Raw genomic sequence first — 22,166 nt, forward strand, 5'->3', positions numbered from 1 at the left:
GCAGACATCAATCGCACATGGAATGACCAGAGACACTCACACCTGTCTGTGGATGCCAACAGATGACAGATGACTCGCAGCATTTACAGGATGTTGCGCCACTGAGGGACAACACTCTTACTCATGCGCTGGTGTCCACACAAGAAAGAAGATTGATTTGCTTTTACTTTTATCTGAGTGACAGATGCTTTTTTTTGGGCTACAAAGCAGATGAAAGAATATAATTTTTCCGTCCATGCTGCAAGGAGAATGTCTACAATTCTCCGCTTATATTCAGAAACTAGAAGTAAACATAACTAACATTTATAGAAACAGTTAGGCACGTTGAGGTTATTGTAGGAGATATAAACAGATCATAGGCCTGTCTGAAGCATTACATCATGCAAATATCGATTTCATAACTCTTATACCAGACAGTGAAACGGATGCCAGTAATGGCAATGGCGTCACGACAGTCACACGGAGTCCTCTCCCACGTTCGCTGCCAAGCAGGATCATGTGTGTGCATCACTTGAGCATATGACTAAGACATTGTTTAGGTACAGCAGCAAAATATCAAACAAAGCAATGAGAAATGAGACACAGCCAGTGGGATGGTGCAATATTGGGAATAAAATATGGCATGGGGAGCTGTTAGAAATGTTGCGATGCCCCCCTGTAGAGGACACAATGTCCTGGGTAGCCCGGCTGCCTGTGTGCTGTGGCTACTGTCCAGTCACCCCTCCAGCCTGCCAGCGCTGGCTGTTACACTTTATCTGGAAACTTAGTGGCATAAATGCGTGTGTCGGCCACGAAACCCAACTCCTACCACCTACTTTCTTATCCTTGTCACTTTCCCCGTCATCTCGTGCTTTCCCTTGGCGTGTAAATACATTTGGCCACTGCCCTTTGACAGATCTGCTGGTTTTATTTATTAGGAGATGGAAAATACAGGCATGACAGCCTGACAAGAGATGAGTGATCAAGTTATCACATTGATGTTCCAATATCAACTGTGTGATGCACGAGACAGGTGGACGTGGAACTCATTACGAGCAATCCCATGAATGAAACAGACTAGCTATTATTACGTACATTTTTGGGCACATTCAAAGCAACAATTTTGGTTAAATCATTTTATTCTTTTACTGAAAGGTTATGCGGTGATGGCGCAAAATTGGAGGATTTTCTATTTCAACGTTGTTTACCTTCTGCGTCTGTTTTCGATTGATTTCCTATGCAACTGAGAATTATTGAATTGGCAGAGGGATTTGTTGATCAGGTGTGTTAATATTAAAAAGGTTATGATCAGGAAGACACATGGACACATTCAACAAGATAAACACCAAAATAGCAACTTATTGTGTTCAAGAGTACACGTGAACTTACTTGGACCTGGCTTATATTTCACTTAAGCACTTTTACATAGTAGATTATAAGAGACCTTCCACTACAGATGTATTTACAGGCAGTATGGAAATATAAGATGACTTGACACTGAGGGTGTCGCGCAGAGCATTAAAGGTTGCGGCAGGTTACACAGGAAGAGCTTAGTCACACAGAGTATGGATCTCCTACAGTAAATGCCAGCGTGGATCCCCTAAATGCCAAGAGAGGAATGGAAAGAGGAGAGGGCCAAAGGGCTTCTGCTTGTCTTTGAGATGTACTCTAGTGTAGATTACCTCCCTATAGAACATGTCTTTATGTATGGAGCATGCTGTATAATGTAACAATAATGCAGAATCGATTTACAGTAGATACTCGTGATTTACTGCTTATACTCCAAAGCATTGAAGGTTCCAACCATTACTCCTTCGTCTCAATGCTACGGTTGAAATTCTATCCAGTATGTTTACTATCTCTTCAATACTACAATGTGACTTTGCCACTCTACCACTAGAGGCCACTGTATCCTCACAATATAGCCTCTCAGCTCTGTGCTCTGGTAAACACTGGTAGCGCATCAGCTCATGTTTTATCCATGAGTAAACTGCTCTTTGCCTGACCTAATTACTGATACGAAGAATAAAATTACTTCTGAAAGGACAAATGACCACATGTTGCACAATAAACGCCACAACTGTTGTAAGGAATGAACCAAGGGTAATCAATCGAAACAATTTCTCACAATAAAACACAAGACAAATATTGTACAACTAGAGAAGGAAATTACTCAAAACATTTACAATTAGAGGAAACAAAGGTCCAATTAAATGGTGACTTCAGATTCATGCTGTTAATTATTGCAATTATCCCGAACACCAAATAGATCCTGCAAAACGGTTTGTCTCTCTATGGGAGATGTGAGTTTATCTGTGAATCTGTTTTTACTGTGTTTGAGTAGCACATATTAAAGCTCAGGAGCTCAATTTCAAAATCCATTAACTTATTGTCCTGTTTTTATAATATTGTTCCTGTCCAATCAACCCAATGAAACAAAGGAATATGCTGGCTTTGAAAGCTTAGTTTTATGAAGAGACAAAAATATCACACAGCAATGAATAAATTCACAACATCAAGTAATGTTTAGGATGTTTATGTGGTCCTTGTTAAAGTCGTTAAAGCACAACCATTTAAGTCAACATTTATTTTCATCATTTGCCAGCGCTGCCCATCATAACTCTCTATGAAACCTGATGCTGGAGTATAAACACATCAGCACACTGCCGCTACTGGCACATATTGGAAGACTTCCATGGAGTCAATTTCATGCCAGAAATTTGTTGAATGGCAGAAGTTGCGTCCAAATGAAGTCTCTATTTACATGCAACATTCAAAAACTCAGCCATAAGAACCATAAAAATACATGGAATAAATCCCAGGCCAGTGCTATCTAATCCAAAAGACCAGTGTCCCATTATAGTACCAGTACCAGTATACACACCAACATGGCTGTAGTAATAAATATAAACAGTGTTTATTTTATTTTATTTAATTAATGTGCTGATCCTTTCTTCTACAAAGTGTTACTTTTAGTGCAAATGTTTGCTCTGCAGTCTACACAACTAAACAAACTACACTCTGTTGCTTTATAATTGTAATGATTCTCAGTTATTGAACAACTATAGTCTAAGAGAAGTTAATATGAAGGATATAAAATGAGCTCCAGGACACAAGGATATAGTAGCCTGATAGCACTTCATCTGCATTCCAAATGCCTTTACATATGGCCACTTAGTGCACCATGTGGGATATTTCTAAAAGGAGAGTGAGATTGTGAAATGGTGGCGCTCTCCCTCCAAATACAATCAACAGTTTTCCCAGTATTCACTGTTTGTAACACATTGAGATATTTTGTTGCAATGATCACCAACTGGCAATTACAAAACTGTCAGGGATTTCCCAATAAAACGGCTTTTAAAATAATCAATGATGAGATTTTTTTGCAGGACAAACTATTGTGTTGGTTGTCTGCAACATGCATACGATTGTGCATTAGATTATGATATTAAAAAAGCTTCCAAGCCACTTAAAATAATAATATTAACTTTTCTTTTACCATCAAGAAATGAAGCAGCATGTGGAAACCTACTGGCCTCTTATTTTATGTAGCTGTTAACTGTACTAAATGTAAGACAAGTGTTGGTACTACTACTTTGCTATGCAAAATATTAGCGTACAAAATGATTTTAAAAATCAGAAAGATAGGCATTAAACTAGAAATTGTTTTTTAAAGACATACAAACCATTAAGCCAGAAAATGTCTATAAATTCCCCAAAAAATGCCTACAGAGAACAAATACATGGAATACTATACAAGTACTTTTCAGAAACATGCAAATAAAATAAGGCTACCTAGATAATGTCAGTATATCTATAAGTGAGAACACACACAGTACCTTTAGTATTGCCAAACAAGTCAATAAGCCATGTGTATACCTGAGCGTCAGTGGGAGTGGATGCTCTGTGCCTCTTCCTGCAGCAAAGTAAACTGCGCAGCCTGCGACAAAGATAAGAGGCAACCAGAAAAATGCTGTTCACCAGCCAAATGTCCCAGCCCTGAAAAAAGTTCTCCATGGTTTTCATTTCACTCTTCATCCCTCCTCCAGTTGATTTATAGCTGCATTTGGCGTCTTGCAGCTTACACAGAATATATTTTCAAGTGGACGGGTAAGGGGAATGAAAGAGCGTTGATTAGGTGAGTGTTCGTGGGGTAAGCACCGCCCAAACATCACTGGGCGCTCCACAGACCCTTAATGCAGTCAACCCCCAACACCCATCTGCACTTAGCACCAAAGGACAGGCATTTCTCCCTGTGACAAAGGAGCGACAGGTGCCAAAGGGTGTCTTAGAGATTATCACTCACTCTCGCTCCACCTCCCCCTTCACTGGAAAATGTGTTCTACGGATTCGATCTCCATTTGATCATCTTCCCCCTTCTCAAACGAATTGAAAACATACAGTCAGCTGAGAGCCACTTTAAACTTCAACACAGCGCTGACATTAGGAAGTGACAGAATTCTGATGATAGAAGGTCTAGTGTCCCTGTCAGCACAGACACTAGGATCATCCTGAAAATAAATAGCCTGTGCTATTGGGTTACTGTGCAAATGTCACAAAGACTCATCAGATGGGCACACTGGGTACGGTTTTGCCATTTACATTTCATTGCTGACATTTTATATATATACTGAAGTGCAGTATCAAGTGTGAATGCAACAATGAGTCAATCACAACAATACTATTATATTCCCATTCAAAACCATTTTTAAGCCATTGTTTGTTTGTTACGTGAGGGTTGAGATCACTGAGGTTGTTTAGATTAATCCTTACATGAGGAAAGATATGCACGTGACCACTGACATGTGCAGCCATCATTATCTGCCAGAGTCTGCAGTCAGGGAAAGTTGCACCGCAGCAAACAAACAGCCACAGCTATGTGCAGCATGTCTGGAAAGGGCTGGCTCTATCACTCGTCTGCCAAATACAAGTCAGCTCATATTAGGCCTGTGCCCTCATGGCCCCAATGAAACTGTCTGCTGCCCAACTGGCCTGAATACTTATTATAAAGTGTCCCAGTTTGGTTTGGAGTGGATTACTCGAGTTGAAGCTAATTTACAAAAGGAGACATCTATGACCTTTTATTCCCTCTGGTGGCTATTGGAAAGAGGCGATAACATTAACAGAACTTGTCATACTGTGCTAGTTCCCTAGTTATGTGTGTTAACTTGAATTCTTTTGTTTTTTTCTAACTAGACAACTTTATATTACAAGATAAACAAACAAAAATAGGCTACAGTTGAAGACCTGGAATGTCTGGAAAAGTTTTTGTCACTTGTTTTAAATAATAATAATTATCAAGCTCGATAATTTGCAATAATTGTCAATGCTAGGTGTTGACATGAAATCATGAAAACCAACTAAATTAAGCTACTTAAAAAAGAAAACTAAAGACTACATGACCCAGAATGCCTTTCAACCATACGCTGGGTTCAAGAGACTTCGCGGACACTGGGAAACAAGGGACTCTGTCAGGATGACTATCAGGATGAAACAGAAGCCTTATATTAATTATTGCTTATTAGTTGCCAATTCACAATGATTATTATTCAGCTTCGCCAGTTATCTGGATCCAAAATTACCACCACCCATGTATTTGTGGCGTTTGTCCTGGGAAATGAAAGTACAATGGCCGACTTTCTCATCAGTACCTGAACGCACCAAGGCTGTAACAATCTATCAAACATGATAACTTTAAATTAACTTTGTGAGTGTGTATGTATGAACGCCATATTAAGTACAATAGAAAGCAAACGTGGGCATGACGTGAACGCGAAAACCACCTCTAGCATTGTTATGGTCACGTGTGCAAAGGTCAAGTTTCGCGGGAACCAACATGGCGAACGAAATGCCAGATACTGTTCAGGACTCGGTCCAATGTCCTGTTTGTTTGAAGGACTTCACCAATGACAAAATTAATGGACACCTCGACGTTTGTCTGCTGAATACCGACAGGAGGCCGCCCGCAGATGAGGAGAGCGAGCCGCCGGTGAAGAAACAACGCGTGTCTTTGGCAGCTTCGCCCTCCGGTTCTGCTGTCAACAAACCAGTGGTCTCATCCTCCTCATCATCTGAGATCTTCTCCATGTTTCGGGGTAACAAGAGTACTAAGGTTTCAAGTCAAAGTGAACGAAATGGGTTGTTTTCCATGAAGCAAAGCCCCACATCAGCCGTTAATAAGGGAGTGAAACGCACTTTGCTGAATGAGGCTGATTCTGGGCCATCAGGTGTGGAGAACCCGATCAGCCGAACCTCTTTACCCCCCCAAGGTCCTACAGCGAGAGGATCCGGATCTGACGTTTTATCCGTACACACACTGCTAACGACAAATAAGCCGTTGGCCGAGATTCTGCGACCCAACACGCTGGATGAATATTTTGGGCAAAACAAAGTTGTGGGACAGCAAACACTCCTCCGATCGCTCCTGGACTCTCATGAGATACCTTCTCTGGTCCTCTGGGGACCTCCTGGATGCGGAAAGGTAGAGCAATAACGTCACTCTAATATCACGCATCCCTACAATAACTAAATGTCCTTCGCATGTTGTATAGCAATAACCTATTGCTCTTATTTTTTAGCTAGCTTCAGGACCATAGCTTGCTTCAGGAGCATACTAGATCATGAAGAATTGACTATAAGTAATGTTGTTGTGTGAGATATAAGGTTGGCCTATATGAAAATGGACCAGTTTAGATCCCAGTGTACTGTTTGACCGCCCTGATGAAGGGTCCTGAATGCACCGATGAAAAGATTGCAGAGTTAATGTTCAGAAAATGTAAGAAAATCTATTCTCAATGGTACACATGTTTACTTTTGTAGAATATGTGAAACTAATAAACACACTGTTTGTAGAGCCCAAGATAAAAATAATTAAACCACAGCTGATGACCAAAATAGACTTCTGTAAGGACCATAAAGTATAATACTCTATAACCTAACCTACCCTTATACCAACTACAGACTTAGAGGGAGAATGCCCAAATAAAAAAAAAAAAAAGGGCAGTAACAAGAATATTATGAACAGAAATCATAACAATAAGCAACATAATGACACAGCAGAGGGGTCTTTTGGTGCCAGGATGATTGTTCCATTTGCCAGACGTGCTTACACTGCGTTAACGACTTCTTAGCTATGCGAGGCTACTGTGGTGGATTGTTCCAGTTCACCTCACTTGGATCTTGTCAACATGCTTTACGAACTCTTTACCTCTTTAACTCCCACTGCCAGTTTTCAGACGGGATTCAGGTTTCATAAGATCACGGTTATTTTTGGAGAGACTCTTGAGGATTTACAGTGAAGATTTATGAGGCTGTCTGTGGGGGTAGACAGGGGACTAAGGTTGATTATATGATCTGGCTCAGAAACCCGAGAAGGCCTGTGTACTATAAATAGACATTTTATTAAGATACCCGCATTGTTAAAGAGAGAATGGGATCTATTACTTGTCACCTAATTGGCAGCAATTTTAATTGTAATATTTTTCTATTTTCCAGACCACTTTAGCTCACATCATAGCCAGTGGCAGTAAAAAGAAGGGAACAGCTCGGTTTGTTCCTTTGTCTGCCACCAGCGCGTCCATTAATGATGTTCGAGAGGTAATCAAGCAGGCACAGAACGAGCTGCGACTGTGCAAGAGGAAGACCATCCTGTTCATCGACGAAATTCACCGCTTCAACAAATCCCAGCAGGTGTGGTATTGATCGGAGAGATGGCACACAGCGAAGAAATCAAGCTAAAATGGCATCTGCTGGTCCTGTCTCAGTTTTAAGATTTAGTCAAGAGAAAATGAAGGAATATAGTGTATCAGTCTATAAATGAGAGCCTTTTGAAATACTTTAGGCTCTATTTTCTTTTGACTTCCCACCACATTCTTCTACTACTTTCTTTGCTCTGTTGTTTGAAGAATTGCCCTCTGGGACTTAAAGCAGTCCTGTGCTGCATGATTAAATTAAGGGTCAGTAAGTCCCTGTATCAACTAGCAATGCAAACCAGCTTTAATGAGGTGACGAGGATCAAACCATGAAAATACACAACACAAGAATGCAAGCCTTGTCAATCACTTTGTGTAGTGACTGTCTCAGGCAACATGACAGAGCGAGCGATGCCATGGATGATAAGACTCACCCTTGATGTTTTGTTTCTCCAGTCTCAAGTCACATCAGTTATTTTTGCCCATGTTCCTGGTCCCTTGTCCCTTGTTTCTGTCCTGTCCCCTCTGTAACGGTCTCTGTATGTGTAGGACACCTTCCTTCCTCACGTGGAGTGCGGGACGATAACTCTGATCGGAGCCACCACGGAGAATCCTTCCTTCCAGGTGAATGCCGCCCTGTTGAGTAGGTGCAGGGTTGTGGTCCTGGAGAAACTGTCTGTGGAGGCGATGCGCTCGATCCTTTGCAGGGCCTTGGCCACACTAGGGATCAGTGTGCTCGGACAGGATCCAGCCAATCCCAAGGATGGAGAGCAGTCAGATGGACATGGGTCAGTTCACCTTCCTGTTAGAATTAGCAGTGATGATGATGCCTGCTCAAACATGAGATGAACTTTTGTTAATGTTAGGCATACTTGGGCTTTTGTAGAGCTTAAAACAGTGACGCACTGTAGGAGGAAACTTGTCATCGGAGCATTTTGAGTGGAGTATAGTGATGACAGTGTTTGGCGAGGACAACAAACGGTCTTAATGAGTGTATATCTGATTTCTGTGGTGGAATGCTGGTCCCAAACTGTCTGCTGAGTTTGGGTACTTAAATCAATCCTCTCTCAGGTGTTGTGGTAGACTAGTTACGTAAATGCATATAAACATGGAACATTCACATCATGAAAATACTAGTAAGTGTTATTGTCACTTTCTCTTTTCCAAGGCCAAAAGTTTCCATCGAACAGAACGCTTTGGACACCATAGCCTTTCTCTGTGATGGTGACGCCAGAGCTGGACTCAATAGCCTCCAGCTGGCTGTCCAGGCTCAGGTTGGCTTGGCCCGGCCCAATGCATTAGCAGGAGCATGTACCCTACAGGACATAGTGATAACGGAAGAGCACGTTAAGGAGGGTCTTCAGAGATCCCATATCCTCTATGACAAAGCAGGTGAGACCACATGCACACACAAATGGCCGTATTCCTAATGGATCTTATATCAGAACCAAAGAAATGCCATTTGACCACAGGACCAACAACAGCTGCATCAAATTTTGGATACACGAGGCCTCCAGTGGCTTGTCCAAAATAGCTGTGTCGACACATTAATGCATCAGGATTTGGTCTTGGACATGGGAAGTCATCTGGAATGGAAGAAATTAGCCATGGCTTCAGATTAGAAATCTAATTTTAGAATACTGACACGTGTAAAGGCACTTAAAAGAGATCCTTGCAGTAATACACCTGGGACAAAGATTGTTTCAACTAAATTGGGAAGGTTGTTCGAGGATTATCGAAGGAGGCGGTGGGCAAATGATTTGTTAGATATTTTACAAATCCTCCTCATAAATACAATCCCAGTCATATCAGCGTCTCACTTGACGTCAGTCTCTCCAGTTTAAATTGCATTGACGTCACACCAGACACCACTGTTTTGTATCGGGTCAGCAAAGTTTCACTCTCCCCAGTCACTTACACCTTCTTACCAACCCCACTGCATCCGAGTATCAAACCTCCTCCATGGATCACTTCCTCTCAGAGTGTCTGCAGTCTGCCACTCTGTGCTGTTATTTAATACTCAGCTGTCGCAGACGATTCACGATATACTGATCCCTGCTTCAAAGGGTGTTGAAACTTCCCCCAGCCTGAATAACGATCTTACCGTACGTTTGGCTGCGTATACTTTTTCCCCTTAATTGTGACTTTATATAGCCCGATCAGTAGGGGCGGACGCAGTTGAGACAAACAATTTGTGAATGTTTACACGGATTAATATACAAACTGTCGCAAGTATTTTAGAAGTACAAATAACACATGGGCACATCTCGATCATCATTACAAGTTGAGCTGTTATGCTAATGTCCGCTAATAAGAGACACAGCATATCAGGTTAAAAGGAGTTTATTGTGAGCTTTCAGCTACTTAGCTTAATGCGGAGTGTATGACATTGTGTTAGTGTGTGAACCTCAATAGCACATATTCAACTCCTACTCATCGCTATAGTTCACGTGTGTCCTATGTGTTTTTGCAATCTTTGCCATATGTGAACCATGAAGGTCAGTTAATGAGATGCATCTACCTTGTATTTGTGTGTTCACCTGTTTTACATGAAGGTGAGGAGCATTACAACTGTATCTCAGCGTTGCATAAATCCATGAGAGGCTCTCATGAGAATGCCTCTCTGTACTGGCTGGGTCGCATGCTAGAGGGTGGAGAGGATCCAATCTATGTGGCTCGCAGGCTGGTCCGCTTTGCCAGTGAGGACATTGGTATGTGAAACTATATGTACTATCGTCTCATCCTCTTATTTATGAGAATTTGTTATCATTCCTGATGGTTATTGCGGGAAATGTGTTTTTGATCAGGTATGGCAGATCCCTCTGCTCTTCCTCAAGCTGTGTCTGCCTTCCAGGCCTGTCATTTGATTGGGATGCCTGAATGTGAGGTAGGTGAGCCTTCCATGAGAGGATTTCATCTTCAGTCCGTCTCAATGTTACCCTTATCTGTATTCTCCTGCTCAACAGGTGATCCTGGCTCAGTGTGTCATTTATATGGCAAGAGCACCTAAGTCTGTGGACGTGTACAAGGCCTACGGTAATGTGAAAACCTGTTTGAGGAGTCACAAAGGCCCCCTGCCTTCTGTCCCCCTGCATCTTCGCAACGCCCCCACCAGGCTGATGAAGGAACTGGGCTATGCTAAAGATTACAAATACAATCCAGCCTTCAGCAGCTCTGTAGAACAGGAGTACCTACCCGAGGAGCTCCAGGGAATTGACTTCTTCACCTGGAGGCCCTCGGATTCATGAGTATCTTTTTGTGATGATTTGTCCGGTTTATTGAACATGATAAATCAAGGCTGCTGAAGGTAAAGCAGCAGCTTATGATATGATCCTTCTGTCACTGTTCTGTCACTTCTGATACATCTGTCACTGTTTAAGTAACACTTAATCATTAATGCCTTATTCCATTAAATTACAATTTTTTGAAGCTAATCATGAAGTTTATATTTGTTGTGTCTCCAGAACCCGAACCCATCGTCAGATAAATGATGAAAATGAGGGTGTCAGTAAATGAAATTTCTCCTACAGTTTACATAAATATAAATTGAAATACTGCACAATAATATTTTGAGTTCTTGTTTTTTATTCAGGATTTGAAATCTTCAGTTTTTGGCCATAGTCTGCAATGAAAAATACAAAACAAGGTTACTTTTTCATACTTCATCTACATGGCTTTGTGCTCAGTGATTGATTGTGGGTTCTGCCCTCTGTGGGGCTTTTCTCACCTCAGTGATCCAGGGCATGAAAGCAGCCACGCGGGTAAAGATTGTGGGCCGCTGAGGGGTATTACACCCACGTCCATCCACAAAGCTAGTCACTCCCTGGATGTACCATCTTCCATCTCTGCCCTTGCAGTTCAGAGGGCCTCCAGAGTCGCCCTGAGAAATGATACCCGAGCATTAGATGATGGAACGATGCAGTAAAATAGATACTTGTGTATGTTCTTGTTCCTTACATGGCACGCTGACTTGCTCTCTCCCCCTGCACAGACCATTGTTGTCTTCACTGAGCCTCCCCACCAGTCACTGCGGCTACAGATGCTGTGCTCCACCACAGGAAGTAGAGCCTGCTGTAGTTTAGTAGCTCGTGGCCCACCAGCTAAAAAGAAAATGTATTAAATCATTTACTAAGCACTAACATTATTGAACACAACATCATGCGTGATCTGATTGTTGGCAGAGTTGGGCGAGGTTCTTACAGGAGAGACGGCCCCAGCCTGTGACGTAGCAGGGCTGATTGTGGGCGACAGCAGCACCTTGCTCAGGCAGGCACGCTGGCTGAACTTTGTCATTGATCACAGCACTCTTTTCCAGCTTGAGCAGGGCAATGTCATTCCTAGACTCAACAAGATGAGGCACAGAGACAAATATGTGAGAGATTTTAATTGGACATTTATTCTTATGCTTAAATGAATACTATGTCGGCTTTCCTGCAAGATAAAGTTTTCATTTCAATTTACAGAGCTTTTGTTTGTACAGCTGCTAGTCCAAAGAAATTCTCAGGTAAAGCTTTATCATTGCAAACCATTTTTTCTCTGAAGTCAGCCACCCATGTGCTCAAATCTATAACTTTGGGGTCATTATGTAAAGAGGAAATGATAACCTACCCGCAAGACACACAGTTGTCATTCCATTTGGGATGCAGGAACATTTTATCCACCATAATCGACTGTTCGGGGCCTTCCCCCTTGTTCATGTCATGCTCAGCAAGTACCACCCTGTACGTGTGGAACCTAGAGATACAGTATGTCATAGGATAAGATCATGGTCAAATTTGTAATCCCTCAATGCTTCCCTTTCTATTCAGTCATGTTTGTCTGTCATTTCCTCACGTGATGCAGTGTGCAGCGGTCAAAACCCAGTTAGGCGCAATGAGTGTTCCTCCACAAGTGGGAAAGAAAGACTCCAAAGAAACCTGTGAGTGACCAAAAGCCCAATTTAGTTCATCATATACTGTAAGTCCTTTGTATACCTTTGTATGCATTTCCATGATTTCCAGTGATACAGTAGATATGGTTACAGGAAAGTGTTTGCATTGACTCACCTGCCACGGCCAGCTGTAAGGACGGGCTTCTTCTCCATTCACTACACGGCTGGTGTTGGGCTGGTAGCTGGGTACACCACACCCAGAAACTAACACAGTGACACACAGACACAGCTGAGTATGGTTCCCTCCAAAAAGGTACAGTTTAAGTTTAGTGCAGGAATATTAAAACTAAATTATACATATCAGACAATTGATAATTCGAACATAATTTGAACTCACCAGTTGTAACTAGGAAGAGAAGGACGAGTGCCAGTTCCATCTTGTCTCCATCAAGAAGAAACAACTAATCTTTCAGAGCTATTTATGGGCAGCAATCCAGACACAGCCTGGGATCTTTCCTCTCATTCTGCAGGTGGCAAGGCTGAATATGTATCCACAAAATTGTCAGATAGTGGCTGAAAACCAGGCTGCGTATGAGCAGACTCAGACATCCCAGTTACGCAATCCTGTCTTCAGATCTCAGGTGTCAGCTTTTATCGTGCCATTTCTGGTGGAAGTGCTCCCAAATGTCTACATAAACAAATATTCCAACGTTCTATTTGTTAGGGGATCACTAATTCATCATATACCACAACCATTTTTAAAATGCACAGTAAAAAAATGGTATCTTTGCAGTAAACCAAAATAGTCTAAAAATAGAATTGAAATTATTTGACATGTGATTGTGAGTGTGATTGACTCAAAAATAACGCCGTCTGTCAGAAGTCCTCTCGAGGCAAAAATATTTTACAATTCTGTAATCTGAGTTTGAAAAACCTACAACATTGTTCCACCATTGACTGTCATCTGCTTGCGAATGAAACTCATTGAATTCATTTGAAGGGACAAACTATTAAATTGAAGGTGTCTCAAACATAATCATATCTAGATGAGTTTATATACAATGATAATAAATAATATAATCTTATAATGTATATAATTAATATTTTAGATTGTTGTAGACACACATCAAACTAGATGATATTTCCACTTAAGGAATCTTTACACAGTATAGAAAATAATAATAATTGATCTCTCAGACTGGTAATGCAATACACATACACACAAAGACTGTTTTTTCATTTTATTTACAACAACCATTTCATGATCACATACTGTACGTTCAACACATTTAATAATATGATCACAGTGTTGCATGGCAATCTACTGAATATGCAGCCTAACATAGAGAAAGTAAAAGTTAAAATGATTAGGTTTTTTTTACCTCAGGCACAGCCTGTTTCAGCACGTTTGTGTGTGGTGGAATTGTGCTCTGCTTAAGAACAAATGTAATGAATCAATAATGGAAAGACAGTTGAACAGTTGAGAAACAAAGAAATATCATGAGTCGCGTAAAAATAAAAATCCCTGATTTAAAATCATATGGATGACCCACCATAACATTGAAGAGGTGCTTTTAGTGCAATCTTTACAGGTAAACCTTTTGTATCATGTAAAATCCTGTAATCTGACTTCATCTTTGGCCAATTTGACCTGCACTTTTTCTAAGCTAATGTTTACATCAGCACCATGTAAAATGCACTTATTGGTCAGTTTCATAACGAATATCATAGGCGACAGGCCCTTCCATGGTGAAACCAAGATAGAAGGACACATCCTCCCGGCTGGAACCACTGCGTATATCACCAAGATAAGCGGGACGCACTTTCATTTTAAGGTTGCCACCATAATTAACACAAATGCTCCCACTTTCTGATATTCCTTTAATGCGAAGCAGCTTCTCTTGCACCTCTTTTTTCTTCCAGACTGCACCACTCTGCCAGAGTGAGTGCAGGTATTGTTGTGGACTGCTTCTTTCAGCACAAATGCTGTCAAGATTGACTTTTGAAACTATTCGCTTCAGTTCCCTCGATTTCCCAAGGAAGAAGTGAGCAATAGCGCTTCTTGCAGGAAACATGTAGGAGAAGCGTCGGTGAAAAGATTTCTTGGCTGAGGACACGTAGGTACTTATATTATTGTTGGTGGCGGAATTTGCTGGCCTGCCGTCTTTTGTCGGCCACAACAGCAGCATGGCGAGGTAGTACATCTCTGTCACACTTGAATGAGTACCCTCTTTTTGCAGTGCCTGATCGAGGAGGAAGACCAGTTCCTCGTATTTTTTGAGCAGATCGGAGGAGGGCTTTTTGCTGTGAAGAACAATGTTTGCCAAGATGAAGTTGACTGTGTCTGACGTGTATCTGCCTGCCGAGTTGTCAAATACAAACTGCCATTTCTTTACAATATGCTCCATTTCCAAAGCATTTTTTTCAGACAAGCATTGCAGAAGTCCAGCAAATGAATCCGCTCGTTTTAGTTCCAGATAGTGTCTCTGATCTTCTATCTCTTGACGTTGGCTGAGTTTAGGTTTGCTTGCCTTTTCATCTGCTTTCTCTGCCTTTGACAGGCTGAAAATGAGCAGGTATTTTTTAAAGAACTCTGACACCTTTCGTTTGTTTCTTTCTTCTATTGTTTCTCTTTCAGTCATGACCCTGGGCTTTAGGTAGGTGAAGTAACTCTCAAAGAAAGTAAAGATTTCTTTCGACCGTGGTTTCAAGGAAACCAGAAATGTCTCATGCTCTTTCAGCACAGCAACAAACTGATTAGTGGTTGTGTTGTTGGAGTCATACCAAGAGCTCGCGCTGAGATTTCCTTTAAGGAATTGTAGCATTTTGTCTCTCTTAAATCTCTCACTGGCATTGAACAGAGGAATACCTTTAATTTCCTCAAGTACAGTCATCATGACTTCTAACTCACCCACATAGCCTGATGTATTGTAGGACTTTTGTCTTTTTCTGTAGGTCAGATCCAAAGTATCTGCTGGGTCTTCCCTCTTGGCTAGTTCCTGTGAATCCCTGAAAGCTTTAACAGCATTTGATGCCAGTTTGAGACATTCACTGAAGACCTCAGGAGTGAGATCCTCAGAATCCTCAAGTACCATTTTGAAGTGGCTCTTGTGTACCTGTGCAACTGTGTCTGCAATGTAGGAATTAGATTTTTTCCCCAGTGCATCCAAAGCCCAGTGGAGGGCAGATTTGACATCATTCTCTCTCAAGTAAAAATGTCTTGCCAGTGCTTGCGGCATTGTTGCACTTTTGTCAAATCTGACCGTTGCTTTTTCTAAGACCTCTTTGCATGTGTTAGATCCCTCATCTTTAAATATGGCTTCAATCAAAGGAGAGAACAACGTGTTTTTGTCATCTCCCTGCTCTTTTCTTTGGCGTGTGATCAACATAGTTTGGATGTTTTTGACAAGGAAATCCTTTCCCAAGAAGGATTTGTAGAGATCATTGCAATGTAAGAGGTTGATTGTTATCTCAGAAAGAGAGAGTTTGTACTTCTGCGTTAGGACTTCAAGACATTTTTCTGCTATCATTTGGTGTAAGAACCGCACAGCTTCATAGTCGCCATGCTCTTCAACTCTAAAACTTATCAGCAGTGAGGAGTATGGATTCATTTTGTCTTGAAGAGATTCTCCTCTCCACGCAAGACTTCTGATTCCCACTAACTCTTTGGCGAGAGAGTGTGATATGTAGGATCCATTGACATTGGTGTTCAACAAAGCTAAGAAGGAAAAAAGCTTTCCCTGCTGTGTTGTGATGTCAAGGTCTTTCATTGTGTTGTTCACAAGTTTCTCAATGTAATCATTGCTGAAATTATTCTTCATGATCATGAAGGCATAGAAAGTTTTAAACTTTTCATGGTTTTCCTTGATTTGTTCAAGTTTCTCAGAAAACAACCTGCACTCTTTTTCTGACAGCTTGTTGGTGATGTAGACATTTGGAGTTCGGCTGTTTCTTGAACTTTCAGCAGGGAACTGGGTTCTTTCGCAATTCAGTATGATTATCATGAGATTGCTGTGTCGCTTTCTTTCCCTGGCAGCAGTCACAATGCACTGCTTTAGGTCCTCAACATCATGCCAGTTGTCCACCAAGAGGAGAACAGGTGTATAGCTTGACTCTTCCTCTTTGCCGAGGTTCAGCAGGTCTGTGACTTGATTTGCAATGTCATTATTTGAGGCCATGTTGTTTTTAACAAGAGCACATCTGAATTTACTCCGCAGGTTCCAAAGGACATGCATGGCCAGAGTTGTACCCCCACATCCTGGGTGATGGAAGAGATTGATCATGACACATGGGTATGTGTGGCCTTCTGTTGGAGTAATTAGATCATGTAGCTCCTGGTATGTGTCTCGTTTGATGAATGGCAAGCAGCCTGGCTTCTCAGAGAGGTAGAAGTTCCACCATGAAACTTGGCCTCCCCTGTAGTAGTCCTCCTCTACTTGTGTCTTGAACGACTTGAACGACTCATTATTTCTTTCAATCTCTGTGTTCTCACATTCGTTTTGACACAAGATGTCCAAAACAGTCATCAGCTCTTCATCTTTTTTAGTGAGGAGCACTGAGCTTGAGCCTGTGGATGGCAGGTATCTGCTAGAGGACTGTGTTTGAGGCTCTTTCAGCCTTTTGATGGTGCTGGATATTTCATAGAGACTCAGTTCAAAGATGCATTTACTGGTGATGTCCTCTTTACAGCGAGAATCTATCAGCCTCTTCCAGTGGCTGAATACAGCACTGTCTTTGCATATACACATCATATTGTCAGGCCCTTCCAGTGTGCGGTACATGGCACAGAAGGTCTCCAAAATGGGGCTTGAGATGTCAGTCACCGCTGAGTGGAGAATGAAGACCACAAGTAGTCTGTCTTTTAAAAGCAAATCTGAATTGCAGAGAAATGAGATCATATTGTTAATATCTCCAGAGCGTTTCTTTAGCCATTCACTGGTTGTTAGTGGCTTGTCGCTCTCACTGTCCTCATTCACTCGTCCATTGCAGAAAACCCAGCTTGTTTGTTTGAATAGGTTTAGGTTTCCGATGATGGCAGATACACTCTCCTGAGTGTTGAACATCGGTGGGTAGTGGATATTAGCTATGCGATCACTTCGGTAAAAATTGCATGTTCCAGTAGCATCAGACTCAGGGTCGAATTCAAGTACTGCAAACAAGTTCATCTCTTTCAGGAAACCAAGGTGCTCTAGTTTGCTTGAATGACATTTGTCTGTGACAACAATGACTTGAAGACTGTTCTCCAATGTGTCTCTTCCATGAGTTACTAGCTGTTTTAGCCTTTGTCCCTGGTTGTGATGGGACAATCGTCCAAGCTTTTCCTCTCTCTCTTCAGCATCTTTGCGTGCTAATGCCAAGCTCTTCACTTTATCATTCATGCTTTTCATTTTCTCCTGGATTAGACGAGGATTAGACTCCGCTAAAATGTTGACTGACCTCTGGCCTTCCCTGACAAAGAGACACTCGGTTTTGCATGGTTGCTTATTATCTATTGATGCGATTTTCAAGAGAGTGTAGAAAATATTCTCTTGAGTCTCTGAATGAGTTGGAACTACATCAACCTCAATCACACATTTGTCCGAAGTTGTTCCATCTTCACAGTAAACTTGGATGAATTTCGGAGGCCTGATGCACATTCTGGCAGTGTGTATGTGTTGTTCTTGAAAGTATTCATTCAGACACAATTCAAACTCCTCATTGTATGGACTCATTTTGTGCTCAACAACTTGGCCATGTACCTGTCGTGTTTGATCATTCACTCCAAAATGAATAGTGCCATTAGTGCGTGAATTCATGCAGCTTGCAGCAAAACAGAATACTTCCTTTGTGAATTCGTAAATGAGCTCTCTTTCACTGGTCTCTTGTAAAAGCTTGTACTCATGGACAGGATCAAGTAAATTACTTGGACCAGTTACAGGAGGGAGAATACAATTTTGTGTGTAAGATATTGATGGGTCACTCTTGTCAAAGGGCCGGATATGACATATTTGGCCTTTCATTTGTAGAGGTGTATCATCAGGAATTATTTTATCCAACTGGTCATCACTCAGGGCCTTCGGACTTATTACAGATCTGATCTTATCTCTTGCTTCCTGCAACAAAAGTGCTGTGGAGCTTAGACTTCGAAATCCAGAGTCTGATGACACAGTTTCAATCTCCAAAGATTCATCCAATTTAGCTGACTCATCCTGCCTCTGTGGCCTTTTCCCGACCTCCCTTTCTCTGTGTTCAAAGTGACTCCTAATATTCGGTATCTCTGAATGTTTTTTGAACTTCTCAACCTGCCGTATGATTTGAAGTGCTCGCGCTAGTGGCACACCCAAGTCTATTAGGTCCTGTCTCTCATAGGAAACCAAGCAGGCTCCAGACATCTCATTGTCATAGAGGTTCTCTGCTAATTGTGGTGGTACCCGAAGTGTGCCAGTCAGCCAGTTTTTCACTTGCTCTGCAGTCCAGTCTTCCATCAGTAGTGGTAATGTAAGGTCATTGTCTTCCTGCACAATCAAAACAAAGAGCAAGATGAATATTATCATTAGCATCTAGTAGAATTGTTTTACTTAAGTGCTTTAGAGTAAGATTTTGGTGTGCAGGTTCCAGTACTGTTTGAATCTCACAGTGTTGTGATAACTAGTTTTTGTGATGTGAATAGGTGGATTTAACAAAGTGACTCACCTCTGAGTCACAAGTTAAATCTTATTTGTTAGGCTGCTGTCCAACATACTACGCAAGTCTACACAGGCATTCACCGCTGCTTGCACATTCTTGTAATCTCAGGAAAAGTTATTTGGGATTTGAGTAACCAACCAAATTCTGCTTCCTCACAAGACAAACTCAAAGTACTAGTTAGCCATTCAGTAAACTGACAAGGTCAACATTCTGGCCTATAGACCGCATGTCCTTTGTGTTGGGCAAGTTCCATGATTCAAACTCACTCACATCCACTCCTCTCCAGCTGCAGTGTTTCTCAATAGCTATATAACATTTCACTGCTAGTAACTTGTGCTACGCACGCCACAAACTTCACTAGATACCTTAACGTTTGGGGACTTAAGTATGATCATTGTTACATTCAAAGCTACAATATGTCAGCAAGTAACAATTCTAATATTCTTTCTTAAAAGAAAAGGTCTAAAATGCTTAAACATACTGTTTTTGCATGTAGCCCAGATGTAGCAGCTGGATCCGCCTCTCTGTGACTAGAGATGGAAGACACAAATGACAATGAACACATAAAATATAACCTCTCCTTGAAATGTTTTCATTGATAATACAACTACTGCATTGTGACAACAATAAAGAATGGATAGCAGCTTCTTCTTCTTTGTTCTGATTCTGTAACGTTTGCGTGTAAATACCTTACCTACCTGAAAATACTACACCATTGCCAATACTCCAAACAGAACCTAGAACACACTCCCTTTTGCTTTTGTATAATGTGCCAACATCAAAGCTTCAATAGAGTTCTCAGGGTCTAAGTTAATTTTGTGTAAAACATTACATTTAAATATATGATTTAGTTTCTTCAGCCCTCTCATACTTTATGTACAAATTGTATTGCTAATCTAGCAGACACACACCTGTAAACATATTATGGATGAAAAATGTATTTTGTCAGCCTCAGGTCCATTTGTCAAGCAGGTCTGCTACTCCACAAGTAACTTAGAGAGAGTAACTAGAGATTAGTTGCACAAGGTACAACAGGAAACAACTTACAAGTCTGGTCTGTCTTCAATAGACATAGACTTTAAATCCAGAGAAAGTCTTCTTGACTGGTCACTCTTGAGAGACGTTAGGGATGTACTTCCTTCCTGGTGCTTGTCATCCTCCCTGTCCATGTCAGAACTCCTGGAGGTGATAAAGCAAATTGTAAGATCTTTAAACTTTACTTCTTTAAACTTAACTTCAATAAAAATTGTGTTTTATTTTGTTTAGGTATGGTAAATGTATCTGACATGACTAAGCTTTTCTTTATGACTCCTATTTTGTATGGCCATTCGCTTTTGGCAGTAGCTCTAATGTAACTGGTTGGTTGGCATTACAAGCAGTATCATTACAGCAATGTAGGCAAACAGCCTTTGAATGGTGGGGCTACAAATGTCGAACATCAAATTTGTGTTTGGGACCAACACCCTGTCAGTGCATAGTGTCTTCATCAGCAGGCTCTGGAGTTACAAATGTATATGCTTGCTGACGTCAAATGGAGCATGATGTGTTGAGATCACTGAGATCACTGTAGACCAGGGAACATCTGCTGAATTACTGAAATTCAAAACTATCACGCTATAGCTTACAGCTAACATCATTGATTTCATTTAAATAAATAGAAGAACATGAATGGTAGCAAAGCTAGATAATGGTACCCACTTTGTGTTATTTATAATGTTACAATACTGCAAAAATTTCACAACCCATATTTCTCAGTGCTGACCTTATCAAGGTTCATCTTATTGTTTTATATCTCACATACTTTTGACGAGTGGTATGTTCAGTGTGTAGCAAATGAAGTAATGCTAATTACTACAAGAAGTGTTGTGGGTCCGGTACAGTAAATAGTGCCTCTCTGTGTATCAATGGCAATAGAAATGAGTAGAACAATTCATACCAGCTTTCCTGTTTTTCTGGTTTCAGGTCAGGAGGCGCTTCCTTCGATGCATCACTGCGCATAGACTGACATGTTGGAGAGTTGTCTCTCTTTTTATGCTTGGCATCCATTATCAGAAGGCTGAGGACTGGATTCACATTAAAATCCTGGTGCAGAGTGATGCTTCAGTCCATTCCAAGGGATTGAGGGGAGAGGGAGGACTTTAGAGGAAAAGAGAAGTTGTACATGAATATCTTTTGTCTCGTATTCATCTTTGGTCTGGTGGTGAGATTAGTATGAGAGGGAATGTGAAAATATAAGTCTTTTACCATTTCTGTAAGACATTTGAAAATGGTTCACATCTTCATTGTCTGAACTGGTAACAGCAGCTGAAGGATTTACACAGGTATTATATTAAAGTCTTGATCAGCATCGAAACAATAATTGTACTTGTTGGCTGTACTCAACTGCTGCAGCGCCACAAACTTTATATCTATTTATTTAAAAGGGACCATGTATAAATGTTGCCATTTGAAGTAGTGTACCAGAGTTAGAAAATTGTTAATTTTGTAATGCTGTGTTCTATTGCTAAGAAGAATTGTGAAGAATTTCCCTTCGGGGATCAATACCCACATTACCCACAAGGTACCCACATCACCTTCTCGATCGATCGCGAAGGTAATGTGGGTCGATCGCATGGCGATACGCATTTAGCATATCGTAAATTAGCCGCCGTGACATTTCCGACACTTCTGTGTTCAAAAGCGAAACAGAACATGGCTGAATTTCTATCCACAGGATTTTACAGCTCAAATCTCAACTGCGACATTATTCAGATGTGTTCTGTGTACTCAAGTCTGTGTTTGTGTTGGCTCTCTTACCTCTTTGCATCCATTTTCTTTATTTGCAGAGTATTAATATTCTGTTTCACTCCGTTTGTAATTTGTGTTGACACTTACTGACGAGGTGGAAAGTGATCTGCTTTCCCAAGTCTTGTTTAACTGGATATCTGATCATTCCAGTGCGTGTGTGCGTGCGTGTGTGC

General features: G+C 41.2%; 3 protein-coding genes across 6 annotated transcripts; 1 reads left to right on the forward strand and 2 right to left on the reverse strand.

Moving 5' to 3' along the window:
* Positions 1 to 5,703: 5,703 nt before the first annotated feature.
* Positions 5,704 to 11,240, forward strand: wrnip1 (WRN helicase interacting protein 1). Its single transcript, XM_076144928.1, has 7 exons — positions 5,704 to 6,460; positions 7,474 to 7,668; positions 8,220 to 8,458; positions 8,839 to 9,062; positions 10,226 to 10,381; positions 10,478 to 10,557; positions 10,637 to 11,240. Exons 1-7 carry the CDS (start codon positions 5,816 to 5,818, stop codon positions 10,916 to 10,918), a joined length of 1,821 nt encoding a protein of 606 aa, XP_076001043.1. The 5' UTR covers positions 5,704 to 5,815; the 3' UTR covers positions 10,919 to 11,240.
* On the reverse strand, positions 11,239 to 13,701 carry LOC142994198 (chymotrypsin-like elastase family member 3B). Of its 2 annotated transcripts, XM_076144931.1 has the most exons (8): positions 12,938 to 13,701; positions 12,716 to 12,804; positions 12,504 to 12,586; positions 12,279 to 12,404; positions 11,871 to 12,007; positions 11,628 to 11,770; positions 11,398 to 11,550; positions 11,239 to 11,292 (listed from the first exon to the last, which is right to left on the reverse strand). In XM_076144931.1, exons 1-8 carry the CDS (start codon positions 12,975 to 12,977, stop codon positions 11,275 to 11,277), a joined length of 789 nt encoding a protein of 262 aa, XP_076001046.1. In that variant the 5' UTR covers positions 12,978 to 13,701; the 3' UTR covers positions 11,239 to 11,274. The 2 variants fall into 2 exon arrangements, with proteins under 2 accessions (XP_076001046.1, XP_076001045.1); XM_076144930.1 differs by lacking the exon at positions 11,239 to 11,292 and having other exon boundaries at positions 11,319 to 11,550.
* A 67-nt stretch (positions 13,702 to 13,768) lies between these two features.
* LOC142994194 (sterile alpha motif domain-containing protein 9-like) lies at positions 13,769 to 22,134 on the reverse strand. 3 transcript variants are annotated; one of them, XM_076144924.1, is made up of 6 exons: positions 22,003 to 22,129; positions 21,451 to 21,510; positions 21,143 to 21,342; positions 20,254 to 20,385; positions 19,688 to 19,736; positions 13,769 to 19,034 (listed from the first exon to the last, which is right to left on the reverse strand). In XM_076144924.1, exons 3-6 carry the CDS (start codon positions 21,250 to 21,252, stop codon positions 14,241 to 14,243), a joined length of 5,085 nt encoding a protein of 1,694 aa, XP_076001039.1. In that variant the 5' UTR covers positions 21,253 to 21,342; positions 21,451 to 21,510; positions 22,003 to 22,129; the 3' UTR covers positions 13,769 to 14,240. The 3 variants fall into 3 exon arrangements, with proteins under 3 accessions (XP_076001039.1, XP_076001038.1, XP_076001040.1); XM_076144923.1 differs by lacking the exon at positions 21,451 to 21,510 and having other exon boundaries at positions 22,003 to 22,134; XM_076144925.1 differs by lacking the exons at positions 20,254 to 20,385; positions 21,451 to 21,510 and having other exon boundaries at positions 22,003 to 22,134.
* Between the last annotated feature and the right edge of the window lie 32 nt (positions 22,135 to 22,166).

The sequence above is a fragment of the Genypterus blacodes genome, unplaced genomic scaffold (assembly GCF_046128005.1).
Source record: "Genypterus blacodes isolate CSIRO-AG114 ecotype Tasmania unplaced genomic scaffold, CSIRO-AGI_Gbla_v1 ptg000029l_1, whole genome shotgun sequence".
Classification (NCBI taxonomy): Eukaryota; Metazoa; Chordata; class Actinopteri; order Ophidiiformes; family Ophidiidae; genus Genypterus; species Genypterus blacodes.